At 40.7% G+C, this 21,527-nt stretch overlaps 1 protein-coding gene across 4 annotated transcripts in view; it reads left to right on the top strand.

Annotated features, from left to right (window-relative positions):
• Nucleotides 1–21,527, top strand: part of VAV3 (vav guanine nucleotide exchange factor 3) — a 352,243-nt gene that overhangs the window by 8,476 nt on the left and 322,240 nt on the right. Inside the window, exon 1 of one of the 4 annotated variants that reach the window (XM_072834757.1) lies at nucleotides 4,691–4,782. The exons of the other annotated variants lie outside the window; for them this stretch is intronic. Within the exon in view, the coding sequence (XP_072690858.1) occupies nucleotides 4,738–4,782 (45 nt within the window). The 5' untranslated portion in view covers nucleotides 4,691–4,737. Of the gene's footprint in view, nucleotides 1–4,690; nucleotides 4,783–21,527 lie in introns of those variants that run through there. 4 annotated transcript variants of the gene reach the window in all.

The raw sequence follows: 21,527 nt of genomic DNA, 5'->3' as shown, positions 1-21,527 counted from the left end.
CTCAGTGATTATTGTTTCCCCAATAATTATTATATTATTGAGATTTATTTGAGAGAGAGGCAGAGACACAGGCAGAGGGAGAAGCAGGCTCCCTGCAGGAGAGCCCAATGTGCGACTCAAGTCATGGAACTCTGGGATCATGACCTGAGCCAAAGACAGACAGATGCTCAACCACTGAGCCACCCAGGCACCCCATCCCCCAATAATTATTTTAAGAGTGTAATAAGACCCTGAGACCAAAAAGTTACAGAACTGCCCTAGACCATTTACTTTGACTCTCCCTGATGACTACTTGTACCTTGTTTTAATTTTTTTTATTTTAAAAGATTATTTATTCATGAAAGATAGAGAGGCAGAGACACAGGCAGAGGGAGAAGCAGGCTCCTTGTCGGGATCCCGATGTGGGACTTGATCCCCAACCGGGATCATACCCTGAGCCAAAGGCAGACACCCAACTGCTGAGCCACCCAGTCGTCTCCCTTCTTTTTTTTAAGTGTAGTTGACACACAATGTTACGTTAGTTTCAGATGTGTGACTTAGTAATCGCCAAGTCTACACATCACATGCTATGCTCACAAGTACAGCTAGGATCTGTCACTGTACAACATTATTACAATACCGTTGCTTATGTTCCCTATGCTGTACCTTTCATCTCATCCCTGCAACTTCTTTCATAAGCGCCGGCTTGCATCTCCCATTGCATTTCACCCATTTTGCCCATCCTCCCACCTCCCTGGTACTTTTTCTTGTTGAGTCTCCTTCACCTTTGTCTCCATTCTTCCCTCTCATCTGGTAACCTTGCTTCCTATTCTACTGAGAAAACATACTGTCAGAAAACTTCCTCAGATTCTCACCTTCTTGCGTCCGTGCCCATAGATGATGCTTTCTCTCCTGTTCATTGGGTGGATTATCAGTGCTCCTAGCGAAGGCCAGTTCCATTGTCACTCTACCCCATGCTTTCCTGTGTCACCTGTTCTCTTCTGGAGCTTACCGTTTGCGCAAATGCTGTCAGTACCCTCATTTGATTCAGAATATATTTTCACAGTAGAGTCACAAAGGCTTGCTTGAACACTGGGTGTGGTGGAGAGTGACTGAGGATTCCTAGGGTTTCTCTGAACTGCTGGGGAAGCAGTCAGGTAACTGGAGTCAGGTAATTCCTCAAAACTGGAGGTTCCTGGTGGACAAGGGGCTAAAATCCAGATTCCTTAGTAAGCCTGCAAGGACCTGTTGTCTAGTCTGCTAGAGGTGTCTGCTCCACTTCTCAAAGTTTTCTTCCACTTTGCTTCCTGTGCTTTTTGTGGCTTCTCAGATGAGCTGTGCTGTTAAATGTCCTGTCTTACTGCATGTGCCCGTGTCTCTGCTTGAAATGCCCTTACATGTGTGATTGAACATGTAGTTCAAGAGTCACCCTGGCTGATAACTTACTGCTTTGTGCCACACTGTATAGTGTGTATAGGTGGAGCGTGACCCTCCTTGCACTGTTTTTGCAATACTTTGTGTGCATTCCAGGCTGTGACCTGCGTGAGGCTGCCATGGGCTTGTTCATTTACACAGCTCCAGAAATTGATGCCAAGACTCATACATAATACATGTAAATAGCCATAAACTAAATTCATGGATGGATGAGAAATGATAACTTTTTAAACCACTTTTTCAAACATACCTATAAATTTTAATAAGATGTACTTGGCACTCTGTCATTAAAATTCAAAAACATCTGTTCATTGGGTGCCATTACTAATAATAGATAATATTACTTTACCAGTCAGCCACCTGAATGACTTTCAGAAAGTGTCTAGAACTGTATGTTGTTCTTCCTCATATCTAAAATAGGCATAATAAAAGAACCTACCCCCCTAGGGTGGCTGTGAGGACCAAATGAATTAGCTCTGTGACAGGCGCATAACAAATTCACAAATGTTGATTCTTTTTTTTTTTTTTTTAAACTATGATGATTACTACTACTTCTGCGGAAACCTACAAGGCAGAGTGTTAACGTTTTGCATGAATTATCTCCTTGTCACACTACAATGAAACCATCACTGTTACCAGCATGTGATAGCTGCTCTCCAAGGCTAAGAGGAGTGTAGTAACTTGTACTAGCAAGTGGTTCAGGGTGGAGCCAAGATCAGAATTAGAATTCTGTATAAAGCCACCTGACTTCCTTCAGCAAGACTATTGGAACATCTGAATGTGAATTGTAGTGAATCCACACCCCCCTTCTATTGTTCTCTTGCAGTCTTTGCTTAGAAGAATGTTCTCAGGTTGGTTTTGTGGTTATTTACAATAGCACCTCCATCCTAGTCACTGAGTAATAATTTTGGTTTCAGGGTATTGAATGTATCAACTGGATGATTTTATACACACATCATTTTATGCAGTGTACAATAGGAGATAGACTTCTGACAGGTATATGATGGTGAAAGGAAATAAAATTGGGTAGAAAAATGAGGAGAGTTAATGAGAGAGCAGGAGAATGAGTGTAGCTCATCCTTTTTGGCCTTTTAATGCTGTGCCTCGTTACATGTGGTCCTGCGCACAGGTTCTGTGCTCTGTTCCTGAGTGAACTCAGGAGTGCCTACATTTCCCCAGGCAGGGGAAACGTCATTGTTTTAAATAGCAGGCTTTCAAATGGTTATCTTTTTTTTCCCTTTATTATAACCATTCTTCTTGTAAATGCATGGACACCTATTATTAGCTGTTATTTAGCCTGATATATATCTTCACGCAACCCTGTTAATATAGATCCTGCATTGTGGGAAGGCCAGTCACAAGTTGGCATTTTGCCTTTCTCCAATCTTAAGTATTTAGTGGACAGAACCATGAATAGGAAAGTAGTAGATACTTTTGGTATTCATAGAAAATTATTTTAGAATTTTGTGCTGCTATCTGAACATGCTTTCAAAATTTGTGTTGCAAGAATTGTACTCAGCCTTTGAGTTGCTTGCTTAACAGGAAGCCAGCAGGATATGCTGCTCACATGGGAGTTCTCTAAAGGGTCAATTAATATGGAATAGTCAATGAAACACTTGATACTCACCTTCCATGATTTTTCAAAGTGCTTGCCTTAAAATAGATCAGTAACAGCTGGCTTGAATAAACAGCATCATGCCTCTGTGCCCACTAATGTCAGCCTTTTCCTGGGAGCATGGGGCAATATGGTTTAATGAAAAGGCTTCAGGCCAGGAGTCAGGGGACCTGAGAAGCTCAGCTGTGTCTCTAACATGAGGCCTTACCAAATACCTGCTTTTGTCTCTGCCTTCCATGCTTATAGCAATAATAGCAAATACTGACATACCAGTAATATGCTGAATAGCAGCTAAAATTTTTTACGCATATTTACAGCTCATTAAGGAGGCATTATGGTTGCATGAAGAGGGCTTTGGGACGAGTCAGATATATTTGAATCCCAGCTCTGGCGAACTTGATGACTTTGGGGAAAATTACTTGTTGCGTCTCAATTTCTGCATAGGCAAAAAATTGTAATACCTACTTTGCAGGATTGTGGTGAGAATTAAATAATATTTGTAAAATGCTTGGGGCATAGTAGGTACTCAGCAAGATTTTATTTCCTTCCTCTTCTCCCACATCCTTGATCCTCATGAGTCTAAGAGCCAGGAAGAACAAGATCTTATCACTGCTCTACAGAGAAGGAAATGGAGGTGTGCACTGGCTAAAGGACTTTGTTCAAGGTCACACAGACAGGAAGTGGTGAAGACAGGACTTGAATCCAGTTGTCCTAATTCCAAATGCTGTGAAGTTTCCCATTCCTGCTACCAAGCTGAGTGCTTGGATGGTGAATTGTGTGAGGAAATTACTGGGAATATGTTTGGGAAAAGCCAGGCCTGCCCTGCAAGTACAGAATGACTTTGTAATTCCTTGTACTGAAATTTACTGTATTTCAAATAGAAATGCCTAAACTAATGAAATCGGTTTACATTTATTTTATACTCTGATGATCTAGTTCATGGATTATTTGCTTTTTGTTAATTTCTTAGCAGCTCCACTTTCTATTTCATTCTATTTTTACAAGAATTTGTGCTTATGAGTTCATTAAGTCATCAATTTGTCTACTATATATTAGGTTTTACAGTAGATACTGAGGATTCAAAGGTAAATAAAACTCAGTCCCTGACCCAGTGTGGCTTTTAGTCTACACAGCCTGGATTTTGCTTCAGAAATGCTTTTATAAAACCAGAGGATGGGGAGGGAGACTACAGTTAGAGTGAATGAGCATGGCAAATGCTTGGTCCCGGGTAATGCATTTTTGGATGCATTGGTAATTTTGCTGACTTGCAGTGTATGACATGTGCATGGGTCAAGGTATTTCTGTCCTTTCCATAGATATCTGTCTAGAATCTTCTATGTGCAGGGCACTGGAGTCCTAAAGATAAATTATAGGAACTTTCTGCATTTATGGGGCAGGAAGAAAGCAGATTTAGCCCGAGTCAGGTTTTTTTTTTTTTTTTGCAAAATGCAGAACGGAAGTAAGTCATTGGATGCTACGAGGCAGGTGCAAAAGTGCACATAGCTGGGTGAGCGAGATGACACCAGGAAGAGGATAGAGGCATGAGTGGTTACAGGAGAGGAAGAAGGCTTGAGAAAGAAACTGGGTGGGGAGAGAGAGTGTGTGTGAGATGAAGAATGTGCAAAGACATTCAGATCTCAGTGATGTCCCCAACAGGACAGTTATTCTGAGCAGTGATGAAATACTCTCCCTGACATTAATATTGGAATATGGCCATGGCATTTGGCACGAAGATGTTAAGTTACATGACTTTGGTGAGTGGCCTGTGATATCCGATGATGGACTATTCTTTTGAGGATCTTAACCATTGTGGGAGCAGAGACCATATAGAGAGTCAGACTACATAACGGGGATGTAACGTAACAGTGTCTAAGGCCTGTTCTCTTTCTGCCTCTAACCTCCTGACTTGCCACCTCTCACTCCCTCCCACCTACCTAACCATTCATGGTCTTCCTTGTGCTACTTGTTGACTGATACTTCTCCTTTCCTTGGTCTGTTTGTTCTTGGCTGCATACTCCTGAGTCCTGCTCGGATATGTGGTCAGATTTTCTACATTCATCCCCAGTTCCTTCACCTGCTGTGACATTGGATGGGCCGGCCACCCCTGCCCTACAGTACCATCCTCCACAGGCTTTCCCACTCCTGCTTCTGAGCTGAAGAGAGCTGTTGGAGAAGCTCACTCACCAGCCTGCTTTTACTGCCCAGCTTCACTTTAGCTGGCCACTGTGTTCATCACCTCTTTGCAGTGCCTCCTGTCACCCTCTTGGCATCTTATTCCCCGAGTCAGACTCCAGCTCTGTAAATCCCAGACAGAGTCCCCAGCTTTGCTGCCGTCCTTGCAAGTTCACTTAGATTTTATCATTACTACCCCATCCTCCTGAGTCTTGCCCTTAATCTGTCCCATCTACCCCCCATGGTGGTGACCACTGTTACTGTTTCTAGAAATAGCAACTGTCCCAGACTTTACAAGTGTGCATCAATATGCACATGTTTTTGTTGCTTTCTTGGAGAGCTTTGGGTCTTGAAGAGAATATTTAATAAATTAGAAGCCCAGAGAGAACCAAGTGTTAATGAAAACTTTGATTCTGAGAAGTTGGACACTATACACTAGAGGTATTCTTTTTGGTTTGTGGCCTCCAGAGCCCAGGGGTGTGCTTGAGTGAACGTCCACCAGTGAACCAGAAACCAGAAAGTCCCCCTTTTCAGTTCCCTGTGGCAACAGGCTGCCTGCCCCTTTTGCAGCCAGCTTGGAGCATCTGTTTTTTACAAGCTTTTTTTGGGGGGTGGAGGGCGGCGGGTGTGGGTAATGTTATCATTCAGGTAAGACAACTTTCCTTAATCGTGTGTGCAGTGCTTGACAGAGAAAGGATAGTTCTGTCACACTGATACTCCAAAATGTAGATTTAGCAGAAAGTTATTAAATTCCCTGGCATTTGACCTTCAAATATGAGAGAGCATTTGTTGGCTAAAGAAAGTTAGTAAGCTTAGGCCACAGTCAGCCACACAAGAAGTGCTTGATATTATTTATGATGAGAGTACTTGAAAATAGAGCCTTGTGTTTTCCCATAAACTGTACTTGGGGATTCAGTAGAATGTCGCATTTATCCTCATGAGGAGGAAGCAGGGAATCTTTGGAGTTCAGAATGAGCGCTCACATGAAAGATCTGGGTGCTTCCAGAGACCCCATTTAAGGAGAGAATGTGTCATAATTGCTGTTAACATCGGTTTCATTTCTGTAAGTTCTAAAATGTGAAGTTGGACTCTTAGGAGGGTTTATGTGGTGGCTCTGATAGTTAAATCCTTATTGAATTCTCAGTCTTTCTGATTGAGACCTGATCAGATCTCAGTCTGATTTAATGACCTTAGCAAAGAGAAGAGTAATTAGAAACTTGGTAAAGGATGTAATTTTTTCCATGTTTAATAAATGGTTCACCAGTTTTCAGTGATGCATATAAATTAATTTCTCACCTATCTAGCTAGCCCTAAGCTATTCGGTAAGCTTACCTTTTTGGGAATTACCTAAAGCCTTGCTGGGCTTTATATAAAATAAAGCTAAATGAAAAAATACATTTAATAATAGCATCATCTCTTTATAGAAGAGAGAAAATAATTTTCTATATTCCATGTAAATGCAATAAGCTAAACTTCTTTTACACTAACCATTAGAGAGTTCTTAGATTCTGACTTAAGGACTTTTCCCATAAACTCATGAGGCAGCATTGTGTAGTTGAAAGCACCTGGGCCTTGAATATATTAACCTGGCTTTGGATCCTCGCTATGGCACTTAATAATCTTGGGTACCTTGGGCATTCTGCTCTTGGGTTTCCACATTTATAAAATACCTATATGTAATGTTGAAGGGATGAAATTAATTGCAGTAATGCATATTTGATATTTGGCACTTAGTAGGTACTCAGTAAATGTGCCAATCCTTTCCCTTAAGCCTATTTTTTAAATCCAGGGAGATGACAAATTGCAAGTTAAGATGAGAAAGAGGGACAGCTGGAAGTGAAATTGACAATAGTTAAACAACCCTATTAAACCATGGACTCAAAAACTCAAAAAAAAATTAATCTTGAATTATGGAGAATGCTGCCGAACTAATCAACATACTACACTACGCTCTGGGGAAGAATAGGTCCTGTTTAAATGGACCAGTATAGCTACTGATTGTATCGTTCAAAGAGTCATACAGTTATGGAGCTGGAAAAGTCCTTAGAGGTAACTGTAGCTCAGCTCCTTGGTTTTAAAAGTGGGCAGCCTGAGCTCTCTGATACATGCAGTGATTTGCCCAAGGTTACTTGGTTTCCTGAGTAAGCGTGCATTACTTTTCTCACAACAGAATACTTAAGACTCAAGTCCTCAAGAGAAGTTAAATCCTATTAGTCCTTAAAATTTGGGGAAAATTGGGCAGCCCAGGTGGCTCCACGGTTTAGCGCCTCCTTCAGCCCAGGGCATGATCCTGGAGATCCAGGATCGAGTCCCACGTCGGGCTCCCTGTGTGGAGCCTGCTTCTCCCTCTGCCTGTGTCTCTGCCTCTCTCTCTCTCTCTCGCTCTCTCATGAATAAATAAAATCTTTAAAAAAATTTTTAGGGAAAATTGGAAAATGATGGAGTTCAGAATTTTTCCTGTGAAGTACTTCTTATAGAGGCCTTGCTCTCTTGCCTTCAACTCTCCATCCTTTCCTGTCTACCTTGGCTCTATCCATCCATCCCTTGGATACAGTAGTATCAGGGAATCTGTGGGAATAGGATACAAAGTGTCAGAATTTGAAGCTCAAAGTCTGGGGACAATGGACAAAACATTGAAAAAATGATTACAGTTGACTCTTAACAACATGGGGCTTAGGTATACTGACTTGCTGTGCATTTGAAAATCTGTGTACGATTTGTGACTTCCCAAAAACTTAACCACTAATAGCCTGCTGTTAATCAGAAGCCCTGCTAATAACTGTTGATAAACACATATTTTATATATGTATTATACTGTATTCTTAAAGAATAGAAGAATGCCAGATTTTGTGTCCCTCATCTTAATCACAGGATGCAAAATACATACATATGTGCGTGTGTGATGTATGTATATATGTATATGTATGAATGTATATACAATTCATACCTTGCCAGTTTTCTTGTAACAACAGGCAGCATGGTATATTGAAAGAACATGGACTTTAGCATCAGACAGGCCTGTGTTCAGATCCCATCCCACTAGATGAGCAACTGCAGGCAAATCCCTTAGTCTCTCAGCATCTTAGTTTCCTTGCTTGTGAAATAGGGATAGTTCTTCCTGCATAGTGTTGTGGAGAGCAAGTGAACTCAGGCTAAATGTCTAGCATAGCCCCGGGCATATGGTAGGTACTTCGTGATAATTTGGGACCCTTTCCTTCTCCCGCCTCATCTAATCTTTCCATGGTATAGGGCTTTTCCCACAGTCCTTTGGGAATGATAACATTCTGTTTTGGCAAATTTTCTCTTCTGTTGTATTTTTTCTGCTGATGTTTTATTTAGGGTAATAGAATCTAAAGGCCTTAGAATATGATGACTTTATTCTTTTTAAAGATTTTATTTTTGGGATCCCTGGGTGGCGCAGCGGTTTGGTGCCTGCCTTTGGCCCAGGGCGCGATCCTGGAGACCCGGGATCCCACGTCGGGCTCCTGGTGCATGGAGCCTGCTTCTCCCTCTGCCTGTGTCTCTGCCTCTCTCTCTCTCTCGCTCTCTGTGTGACTATCATAAATAAAAATTTATTTAAAAAAAAGATTTTATTTTTATTGATTCATCAGACAGACAGAGACACAGGCAGAGGGAGAAGCAGGCTCCCTGTGGAGAGCCCAGCGTCGGACTCGATCCCAGGACCCAGGGATCACGCCCTGAGCTGAAGGCAGATGCTTAACCACTAAGTCACCCAGGTGCCCTGACTATTATGACTTTAAAAGTGATTTAGTTTCCATAGTTATATTTACCTGTTGACAACTGTGATATAATAAAAGAGAAAACAATCTACCAGGAATCGGGAGATTTGCATTCAAATCGTGGCTATATCACTAATTAGCTTTGTGATCTCTGAGGCTCTGTTAGCTCAGTTTCTCTGAACCTTCATTTTCTCCTTGATAACCAGGGGTTGGCTTTGCATACTGAAAAGAACGTGGGCTTTACAGTTAAAATTTAGGGTGTACTACTAATAAGCTGTATGATCTAGGGCAGACTCTTTCACTTCTCTCTGTTACCTTAGTGGCCTCCAGAGAATAACACTGTCTATACTTTAGGTTCTCATGAGGATTGGATGACATAAAGTATGATGAGTTCCTGCCTCTCAGGTTTGTACATTGTGAACTCTTAATCAGCAAGTGGCAATAAGTCCTTTCACTAAATATGATTATGGTTAGTATTAGTAATGCTTGTTTCCATAGAGAGTTGAGAGATTCACTAAGCATAATTATTATAGCTGAATTTTAGGAAAGATTCAGTAATTTTCTCAGGATCATGTTGGCAATGATAATGGAATAGTATGCAGCTGTGAAAATAATGAATAGTCCCCTTGATATGCTCCCTGTTTATAGAGTCACTTGGATTACTTCCAGTTCTTTTATAGATAGCTTGACAGTAAATGTCCTTGTATGTATTATTCCCCATCTTTGGGTTATGGCTTTCAACTTTATTTTCAAAGTGAATCTTCTAGGTCAAAGGTCATAAACATTTTGCAGCTCTTGTTAATATGCTGGCCGATGGTTTGCAGAAAAGTATTTCTAATTGTCATAAGAGCAAATTTCTAAAGTTTTGGTCAAATACAAAGACTTTGGTATCATTTAGGTTTGATTCTTATTTATTTGCTGAATGACTTTGAGCAAATTAACCTCATTAAATCTGTTTTCTCATCTGTAAATTGGGATGTAAGTAGCCACCTCACAGTGTCTGCCAAGTACTTAGTTGGTGCCAAGTATTTACTGCTCAGCCTTCACTGTCTTTCTTGAATCCATCTGTGCTCCCCAACCTCCATCACTTGGCCCACTGCCTCCTAATTGTGTATATTCTACTTTTTTGCCACTGCATTCTCCCAATTGCGTTTTCAGTAATCTTAACATACACACACCCATTCCCATCATGTGAACTCTTTTGTAACTTTTAGAGTGCTTCCTTATCTCTGAGGGTAAAGAAGGCCCTTTGAGATTTGACCTTACTGTCCTCTCCAGCTTCAAAGCTCTTCTCTCTTGCTCATTCTGCTGCAGCCATGTTGGATATTTTTCTATTCCCAGAATTTGTCACCCTATCTTTTCCCTCTAGACTTGGAACTTGCTGTTTTGCCTGTTTCTTGGTTTTCAAATTCTCCATTTATTATGGCTTAGCATCCTTAGAGGTATTTGTTTCAGAAATTGATATTCATGCTACACCTAAGTCTCATGATGGCAGAGACCACATAGATTTATCCACTGCTGAATTCCTGGGGATGGGCACAATGCCCAGCTCATAGTGCTCAATAAATTTTTGGGAATGTATAAATAAATATAATAGTAACTTAATAATAGGTACAGAATAACTTATTAGCAATTAACATAGGAAAGAATTTTAGGTATAGTTTGTTAAAAGCCTTTGTGACTTCAAATTACTTTGAAATTAAATATCAAAATCAAAGTGTTTTCCAAGGATTTTTTAAAAACCTAAATGTTTTATAATTTAGATCCTGTCTCTCTCTCTCTCTCTTTTTTTTTTTTGTAAGATCTTGCCTACTTTTTTCTTATATAATCTTCTATATTAATGAGGGCAAGTCTGAAGAGAAGAGGGCAAATACTTACAGCAAGCATAGTTTAGCATCAAGTAGTCTTTCATCTTTGCCAACACCCTTCATCCAAGACCTATAATAACATTACCTGAACCATCCAGAAGGCTGGGCAGAGAATCCTCGTAACCCAAATTGCAGTAGTACTTAATGATGAAGATGAGCATTCCTAAAAGATTAGATTATGCCCAATACGTTTCCTGGCACTTGAGAACTCCAGCCATTTTGGTTTGCATTTCCCAGACATGTAACCTATTTTGTATTACATTGTTAGCCTCCGCAAGTTCAAAACTGTGTTTTGTTCATTCGAGGTGAGTTCTTTTTTTCCACTCACTATCCAAACAGTTGTTGAACTCCTGCTGTATTCAAAGCTCTTATTAGGCACTGAAGATCTAATGAGCTGACATTATAAGAGCAATACATTTTGGAGGACAAACTCTTTCCTCATACTTCATGTTTCCCTATGGACGAACTTTCTTTGAAGGATTAGAGTAATACCTGGGTATATGACTCAGCTTCTTCTGGGTGTTTTCTCTGAGCCCCTACTTACTTGCAGAGAGTGTGGTTGTTGTCTGGTGGATTCTCTGCTTAACCTACCAACTTAGGTAGGTTAAGCAGAGCAGGTTCTGCCTTCAAGGGGGAGGCCTACAATCCCCCCCCAACTCCAACCCCACTACAGGAGATGGGGCAGGAAACGGAAATGTGGAGGGGAACAAAGGAGAGTTGTCATCTGTAAGCCACATTTTCCGGTATATATTGGTGTTTTTCAATGAAAAGTTCACGTCTTCATCTGATTTCTGTATCTGTTGCTCATTGGGTTTCTCACTCAGTAGGAAGAAGAGCATTTACTACTTTGACCTTTAGGGACCAGGAAGCTTATTGTGGTCTAGTCCATAGGCAGGTGGATTAACCAGGCACAGTTGTTTGTGATGGGCACTCAGGCCTTAGCAAGTGCAGGGTGCACTGATCCTAGCTGGGTTTTGTGGGTGGCCTGAGGCACTTAAACTTTGTGTTTTGTGGGTTCTGCTTGGATTGGTGCTTTAGGTGAGGCTGAGGAAGGTGTTGATCTTTTTAGTCATTTGGGGTAGACTAGCATTTTCTGCTTTTGTGTATTTTAGCCAAAATTCCTGGCCAGAACTTTGTACTGCAAAAGTGACCATGTTTCAAGAATGCTGTTGTGTGAGGTTCCTCCTTTAAATTGTGTAAATGAGGACAAGGTAGGAAGTGATAAATTGGCTTTACCACATTCAGTTAATTTTATTCCAGGCCAAAGGAAGGCCCTGGAGGGATGAATCTTATGTAATTGTGTAGTTTATCTAAGATCTTTATAGACCACCAATCATACGCAGACCAAGAAAGCACCCTCTCTGCAGAGAGACTGTCTCAAAGTCAAGCAGATGAAGGAACAGAGCTACTTACTGCCTCAGGGCATAGAAGCATTACTTTAATACTCCCATCAGAAGCTCCTCTGCACTGAAACAGGAGTTATATTTGCTCTGGATCTGTTGATTTCTCTAAGTTCAGGCCATCCTAGAACTGTGGCTTCATGTATAGAAGAGTGGTAGATTTTATTATGAAAAAATAAAAAAGGAATGAGAGCCTCTTTATTTAAGAAGTTCTTGGGTTTAGATAGACAAATGAGTCTGTGAAATGTGAACCCAAACATGAAGAAGATGATTTTAAGGCCTGTGTCTGCAAATGCTCAGATTCTAGAGATCAGGTTTTTTTTTTTTTTTTAATTTTTAATTTTTTTTCTTTTTGGATTTTATTTATTTGAGAAAGTGAGTTGGAGCCTGAGCCAGGGGAGAGGCTGGAGGCAGAGGCAGAGGGAGAGGGAGAAGTAGGCTTCCTGCTGAGCAGGGAGGCCCCATGAAGGGCTTCATACAGCTAGCTCCCTTGAGATCAGGACCTGAGCTGAAGGCAGACACTTAACCCATTGAGCCAGCCACCCAGGTGCCCCCAGGTGTTGTTTTTGTTGTTAAAAAAAATTTTTTTTTTTAAAGGAAATCAAGACGGAACTAGAGTGGTTTGGAGAAATATTGGTCTTCTGAAAAGAGCAGTGGCAGACTGAAAAGACTAAGCCAAGAGAAAGGTTCAGATATGTGAGATATGAAAGGAAAAGGAGATTCATTCTTGTAGTACTACTTAGAAAGGGTAAAGGGCTTATAGAAATACAGCAAAGGATCTGGAAGTTTTTCACAAAAAAATCCAGGAAATTGCAAAGTGCCCCTTTAAAGATTCAGCTAGAATTTGAAGTAGGAACAGCTTGGAAACTTGCATCCTGTGTACTGCATAAGGATTTTTGCCAGTAGAGGTTGAAATGCAGTGGACTTTCTTTTCGCTGTGGAGCCTGGCCATTGTTAACGTGTGCCTCGAGAAGGCACCTTCTTTTAGTATAAAGTGTTTTCCTGTACCACTGGGCTTGTGGTGGTGGCCCTGGGATAGTAGTACCAACCAGTAACAGAGAATTTGCATTTAAGAGGGAAAGCCCTGAGATAGAAGCATAGAATACTGATGAGTTTACTGAATTTCAAGGTGACAAGTTGCTGTCATTAGACAAACAGGTATCACCTGTACCCTGAAAGCTCATGCCCAGGTTCTTCATGCAGCTGGACTTGCAAGGGAAGGCCTGGGAAAGGAGGCACATTCTAGGTTAGATGTGGCCCAGTGGGAATCATGTCCTACCTGGGGTTATCTAACTTGGGAAGCTAGTTGTTCATTTCCCCCCTGCAACTATGATCATTCAAAGGTCGAAGAGAAGAGGACCCTCTGAGTCTTTCTAAAAAGAAAATTGGATTGGCACAGAAAAATTTAATGTGAGGGGTTAAGTCCTACTCCTGGTAAAAGTAAGGTACTGAGGACCTGGTCATAAAAGCATACAGGGATTCTGTGTCTGGAGATGTCCATGCAAAGTGTAGGTCCTCACAGGCCACCAGGGGCATGGGTTTTAGAAAGAATGGGGAACAGATCTGGAATCACTTGTTCAGATAGAACAAATGTGAGGACTAAAGGATAATCTTCCTTAGAAGATAGTCCTCGTAGCCCACAGCAATCACACAGAAATGGTGGTTGCAACATATGCTATGGCGCCAGACTAAGCACTCCTGATTATGAAAGCTTGTGGAGGTGCTGTTGACTTTACCAGGCACCGTACATGTTCAGCACCCGAGTGCCAGGAACATGGGCCTCAGAGGGGAACTGGAAGATTAGAAGTTTTGAATATGCAAGTGTGGAAAGAAAGAGTCTGTAGTTACGGCCTGAGGGGACTGGGGCTGCTACCCTTGCAAAGTGATAAATTTGGAAGAAGGCAGTGATAACCTCAGTGCCGCTCTTTGAGAGAGAAGACACTATGCATAATTGGATTGTCCATCTAGTGTGCAAGCGCATAGGGCCAAAATTAACCTGCTTGGAGGTGTACCCAAGCTGAGGGTTTTTATTTATTTACTGAAATTGTGGCAAAAGATACATAACCTCAAACTTACCATTTTAATCCTTTAACTGTACAGTTCTGTGGCATTAAAGACCTTCACATTGTTGTGCAACCATAACCACCATCCATCCTCAGAACTTTTTCTTCTTCCCGAATTGAAACTCCTCTGTACCCGTTACACAACAAGCCCCCCCACACCCCTGGCCCCTGCCCCAGTCCTTGGCAACTCCCATTTATTTTCTGCCTTTCTGAATTTGACTATTCTGGGTCCCTCATGTAAGTAGAATCGTACAATGTTTGTACTTTTGTGACGGGCTGATTTCTCTTAGCATAGTATCCTTAAAATCCATCCGTGTTTTAACATTTCCTTTTTCAATGCTAATCCATTGTATACACACCACATTTTTAAAATCCATTTATCTATCAAGTGGTACAATTATGGGCATCCTGGCAAAAGGTTGTGGCCTTTTTTTGTTGACCCTCCCATTTTTCGGATGCCCTGGAGTTTCTGCCAGTGTCTTTAGAAGCATGTAAGTGAGTCTTGATTATGCCAAGTTCTGGAAACACTTTTGCTTGGGGTAGCTGCTCCAAGGCCTGAGGATTGACTTTTCTTTTCAGTTTGATATGTGTGGGGCCAGTGACTTTGGCTCTTCAGAAATGGGGGCAAATCAAGAAGAAGGGACATGAAGCTGAATCAGTGTCAGATGCCCCAAGGGGAGTAGATTCTCTGATTGAATACCCAATATGTTGGGCACTCTTGAGGTCATCAAAGCTACTTCCCTGCTATGGGACGCCTGAGATATTTGAGATATTTGAGCACCTCATGGTCTCAGTGCTATGAGATAATCATACACAAATGCTCTGGGTTTATCTAAACAGGAAACATGGAAGAAAAGAGCAGCCATTTCTGGCCTGGGCGCATCCCCGGGCTGGAACTCACCACTTGAAGTACAGGGATTGCTCTTCCCTCCATGCCTGCTTCCTCTTTTCTTTCTCCTGTTCCTTCCCTGTCCTAACCACAAGCCTCTTTCTGAAGGGGACAGTTTTTTCCGTCTTGAAGTTTGGTTTGCAGAAAAACCTTTGTGCTGATGGTTATAACTAACTGCTGCAGTAACTAGCTGCACTCATGCAAAGGCCTGGGGGCATGCCTTCCCCAGTTATCATGGAAGGATCCAGTAAGTCGTGTGCTGGTTTCATTCCTGCCTCTATCTCAACATCTCAAGGGCAGTGGTGTTTTTTTGGGTAAATAATCTCATATTTTGTGATCTGTTTTTCAAATCCGCAAATACTGTTATTTGCGTGGGTTATATGTGTGTTAAGAACACGGTTATAGTATGAATGATGGACCTTTCCTCCCCAAGGTGGTGATGGTGGTTGTGTGTAGACTCTGTCTCCCTTGCTTGGCCTTTACCCATTTGTTTGTGAGGTGTGGCAATCTGAGTAACCACTGTGGTCCTTCCATTGTGCACAGTGTTTGGAAATCTGATTGGTAGCATGAAGAAGGCAGTCTAAAGGAGGCATTCTCAGTGTCCTTTTTAGTTCTTGTATATGAAGTCACAAGATCAGCAGGGGAAGGAGTGGTGTGTGATGTGGGTTATCTTTTCTGTGGTATGGATGACGTGTAAGCCATAAATTCCAACCTGGAAAAGAAGTGCAGGGGAGTCTGTTCTTAAGACGTCCTTATTTTCCCAGTGATTTCTTTGGCATCCTTGGCAGTCCTTGGCTTTCTTTCACCCATCATTCTTTTCCAACTTGAAATTCAGGCTTAGTGCAGTAAGTCACAGTCAGGCTTGTGACTACTTCAGAGGTGAGCTGTGACTCATTCGTGACTCACTTGGCCAGCTAAGGTTTCCTTAAAATTATTCAAATGAATGAAACAACTAAAAGCACAAGTTGCAAAGTCAAGCTAATGAAAGGATAGTGATTTGTGTAATGTCATTGCTGCTTCTCTAGAGGGGCCTGTTCTTAAATTTTTTTATTAATTGATATTTTCACATGGTCCTCTTTTTAAAAATTCTGTAAGAAAAATTTGTTAGTGTTAGAATTTAGAACTCTTGTTTGTAGTCTAAAAATCAGGCCAGGAATCTGATTCACTTTTTTTTAGGTCTAATCTAATCCTATTCTAATTCTAATCCTATGTGCAGCCTACTCATACATTAAATAGATAATTTTTCATTGATTAAGTAGAGTTTTTTTCACATTTAAGTCTTACAGGTTTTCTAGTTAGTGATTGTAATGGAAGTTGGATTAAGGCATTAGTTGATTATTCAAGTTATTTTCCAGGTTTTTTTTTTTTTTTTTTTTTTTGTGGTATACTTTCAGAATACTTTAGCAATTCACATTTTAGAAGTTACTCTTTAAATCTAGGAACTTTAATCATGTCCTTCACTAATTCACCAACCCTCCCATCCTAGGATTCTACTTGAAAAGGGTGTAAATGTGCCCTCATCTGTCATATGTTTAAAAAACAAAACTCTCCTTTATTTGCATCTTCCAATTTAGCAACACCAGTCATTTGGATACTTTTACTTTCTTGCTGTCACTACTTCTCTGCTGTTGCTATAGTTCTGAGCCCCTTTTTTTTTTTTTTTTTTTTCAATTTTCACATGGTGCTCCTGCCTCCACATGGAACGAATTTTTTCCTAAAACCTTGTTGTTGTTGTTTTGGTGTTTCTTGAGTGGATTATTTCAGTATCCTCAGGCTAGAATCCAACATATTCAACTCATCAAAGCCCTGTCCACATTATTGGCTTCATCACTTTCCTCTCTTCCATTAGATTATGGCTTGAATAGGCTCTGTCTTCTTTCATCTCCTTATCATTGTGTGTGCTGTTCCTTGTAACAGGAGCACCTTCCCATCCAGATTCGTTGGTTAACTCCCAACGAATGGCTCTTCAGAACTCAGCACCAGTGATGGCCTTGGTTGATGGCTGCTGTGTAATGGATGCTCTCAGAGCATCCCTCCTTTGTCACACAGCAGGTCCCCCACACCCTACCGACCCTGTCTCTCTGTAGCTGGACTGTGAACTTCTTCAGGGCAGACTGATGGTTTCTTCTTTCTGTAATTGCAGTGAATGAATGAATGCATGAGTGAGATGCTTGCTCGTGTTGTTATGAGGAAATTTATTCCTGATTTCCAGGCTGAGGACCAACTTTGTGTATTGGTCAGACTCTTCTCTCTTTTGCCTCTCCTAGACTATTTTGCTGCCCCTGATTTACAGGAGAGACTGTGCTGTGTGTGGTCTCTACCCAGTGGATGATGCTGCTGTACTCCTTTTGATTCCTGTAGAGTTATGGGTTTGTCCCTTTTATAAACCTCATCATTCTGTGTTTTAGTTGCTGCTTGAAGTGTAAATTCTGTTTTTCTATTTTTTTTTTCCTTAGGAGGAGCTTAGTATATATTGAATTGAATGGAATTAAATCATGTTTGACTTAATTACTTTAAAAACTGTAGGGAGCTGGAGTTGTGCAGCTGTTATTGCCTAAGGAGAAAACTTAGGAATTTATTTTGGAAGTATAGTCCTACCAACATTCTCAATAGCAAATTGGCTGATGCAAATATTTGCTAACCATAACCTGTCTTTATCAATTAGTTTAATCCATGAGAAGTGAATATATTGTATGGAGGAAAGTGACAGAGGAAATTCTTACTAGTGTGTGATGGGTTCTTAGACAAACTGTCTTGGGAGATTTTTTGCCCTCCTATAGTCTATTCAGAGTTATAGATATTCTTGTAGTTTATTTTTTAAGATTTTATTTGAAAGGGAATGCATGAGAGGAGAGACATAGGGAGAGAGAAGTAGACTCCCTGTTGAGCTGGGAGCCCTGACACGGGGGCTCAATCTCAGGGGCCCGAGATCATGATGAGGGGAAGGCAGATGCCAGGTGCTCCTCCTTGTAGTTAGTTTTCATTTTTGTTTCTGTTTTGAATGTCTTTCTTGTAGTGCTTTTTCTCATTTGCCTTGGTGCACAGCTATATTTTGCTCAGCATATGCTTTTCTCTTAATAGCCACCCAGTGACTTACTAAATATCCCCCAGAGAGTATGTATTCAGTCAGAAATTTTCTGAATGTGATATTTGGAAATATTAAAAACATGTAATTAAAATTGACGTCGTTAAGTTTTCATCATAATTTGTTTTAGGGACACAGATTTTCTTAAGACTTCTTTGATGTATAAAATTGGTACAGTTTTTAACTGAGCTATGGTTTTTGGTTAAAACTATGCTTGAATTAGGAGTTATTTCTCCTGGGGACACATCTTTGCCTGAAATGATCTGATCGGTAGTAATGGCTCAAAAATAATTTCACATATGAAAGATGGCTCAGCCAGATAATTCTACATACATGCCTCAAAATATAATCCCATGTGTGAAAGATGCACACAGAATCTGTTTAGTTTTGTGTTTTTTTATAGGAGGAAGAACAGCATTTTGCTGTTCTAAGAGTTGTGGTCCAGATCCACGTTTTTCAGGATTCTTTCTTAGCAGCTAAAGAATGTATGATTTCAAGCTAAATGGAGGTATATCTTTTTCTCATCCTAGAGGTAGGACATCCAGGAAAGTCTGGAGTTTTGTGATACTTCTATCTAGCCATTTCATAAAATAACTTCAGACAGTCTGTTCTTACTACTTTTAAAAGGATATCAGTATTTTAAAAATTAAATAAAGCATAGAGCTATTATAGTCCCAAGATAAGCACATAAGGCTCTTCCACATTTAGTTGAATAAGGCTAAATTTCTTGAATTGGAATTAAGAAATAGAGACTTTCAAGCAAATTCATAAGGATAATGTCAAAAATCATTTTGTATTCATTCTCTTTTTGAATAATTTATTTTTTATTGGTGTTCAATTTGCCAACATACAGAATAACACCCAGTGCTCATCCCGTCAAGTGCCCCCCTCAGTGCCCATCACCCATTCACCCCTACCCCCCGCCCTCCTCCCCTTCCATCACCCCTAGTTCGTTTCCCAGAGTTAGGAGTCTTCATGTTCTGTCTCCCTTTCTGATATTTCCTACCCATTTCTTCTCCCTTCCCTTCTATTCCCTTTCACTATTATTTATATTCCCCAAATGAATGAGAACATACAATGTTTGCCCTTCTCTGATTACTTATTTTACTCAGCATAATACCCTCCAGTTCCATCCACGTTGAAGCAAATGGTGGGTATTAGTCGTTTCTAATGGCTGAGGAATATTCCATTGTATACATAAACCACATCTTCTTTATCCATTCATCTTTCGATGGACACCGAGGCTCCTTCCACAGTTTGGCTATTGTGGCCATTGCTGCTATAAACATCGGGGTGCAGGTGTCCCGGCGTTTCATTGCATCTGCATCTTTGGGGTAAATCCCCAGCAGTGCAGTTGCTGGGTTGTAGGGCAGGTCTATTTTTAACTCTTTGAGGAACCTCTACACAGTTTTCCAGAGTGGCTGCACCAGTTCACATTCCCACCAACAGTGTAAGAGGGTTCCCTTTTCTCCGCATCCTCTCCAACATTTGTGGTTTCCTGCCTTGTTAATTTTCCCCATTCTCACTGGTGTGAGGTGGGATCTCATTGTGGTTTTGATTTGTATTTCCCTGATGGCAAGTGATGCAGAGCATTTTCTCATGTGCGTGTTGGCCACGTCTATGTCTTCCTCTGTGAGATTTCTGTTCATGTCTTTCGCCCATTTCACGATTGGATTGTTTGTTTCTTTGGTGTTGAGTTTAAGAAGTTCTTTATAGATCTTGGAAACTAGCCCTTTATCTGATACGTCATTTGCAAATATCTTCTCCCATTCTGTAGGTTGTCTTCTAGTTTTGTTGACTGTATCCTTTGCTGTGCAAAAGCTTCTTATCTTGATGAAGTCCCAATAGTTCATTTTTGCTTTTGTTTCTTTTGCCTTCGTGGATGTATCTTGCAAGAAGTTACTGTGGCCGGGTTCAAAAAGGGTGTTGCCTGTGTTCTCCTCTAGGATTTTGATGGAATCTTGTCTCACATTTAGATCTTTCATCCATTTTGAGTTTATCTTTGTGTATGGTGCAAGAGAGTGGTCTAGTTTCATTCTTCTGCATGTGGATGTCCAATTTTCCCAGCACCATTTATTGAAGAGAGACTGTCTTTCTTCCAGTGGATAGTCTTTAGTCTTTTCTCCTTTATCGAATATTAGTTGGCCATAAAGTTGAGGGTCCATTTCTGGATTCTCTATTCTGTTCCATTGATCTATGTGTCTGTTTTTGTGCCAGTACCACACTGTCTTGATGACCACAGCTTTGTAGTACAACCTGAAATCTGGCATTGTGATGCCCCCAGATATGGTTTTCTTTTTTAAAATTCCCCTGGCTATTCGGGGTCTTTTCTGATTCCACACAAATCTTAAAATAATTTGTTCTAACTCTCTGAAGAAAGTCCATGGTATTTTGATAGGGATTGCCTTAAGCATGTAAATTGCCCTGGGTAACATTGACATTTTCACAATATTAATTCTGCCAATCCATGAGCATGGAATATTTTTCCATCTCTTTGTGTCTTCCTCAATTTCTTTCAGAAGTGTTCTATAGTTTTGAGGGTATAGATCCTTTACCTCTTTAGTTAGGTTTATTTCTAGGTATCTTATGCTTTTGGGTGCAGTTGTAAATGGGATTGACTCCTTAATTTCTCTTTCTTCAGTCTCATTGTTAGTGTATAGAAATGCCACTGACTTCTGGGCATTGATTTTTGTATCCTGCCACACTGCCAAATTGCTATATGAGTTCTAGCAATCTTGGGGTGGAGTCTTGGGTTTTCTATGTAGAGTATCATGTCATCGGCGAAGAGGGAGAATTTGATTTCTTCTTTGCCAATTTGAATGCCTTTTAGGTCTTTTTGTTGTCTGATTGCTGAGGCTAGGACTTCTAGTACAATGTTGAATAGCAGTTGTGAGAGTGGACATCCCTGTCTTGTTCCTGATCTTAGGGGAAAGGCTCCCAGTGCTTCCCCATTGAGAATGATATTTGCTGTGGGCTTTTTGTAGATGGCTTTTAAGATGTTGAGGAATGTTCCCTCTATCCCTACACTCTTCAGAGTTTTGATCGGGAATGGATGCTGTATTTTGTCAAATGCTTTCTCTGCATCTAATGAGAGGATCATATGGTTCTTGGTTTTTCTCTTGCTGATATGAATCACATTGATTGTATTCATTCTTCACTCAAGGCAGTCCTGAGACTGCCTGAGTCCTGAGAATAGAATTATTCTTCTATTTTAAACTGATCAGTTTGAGTCAAGCTTCTCAGGAAGGCCAATGAAGAAAATGGAACATATACATTGCTCTT

This window comes from Canis lupus, chromosome 8, assembly GCF_048164855.1.
Source record: "Canis lupus baileyi chromosome 8, mCanLup2.hap1, whole genome shotgun sequence".
NCBI lineage: Eukaryota > Metazoa > Chordata > Mammalia > Carnivora > Canidae > Canis > Canis lupus.
The sequence above is the reverse complement of the archived record's forward strand: the minus strand, read 5'-3'. Positions and strand labels throughout refer to the sequence as shown.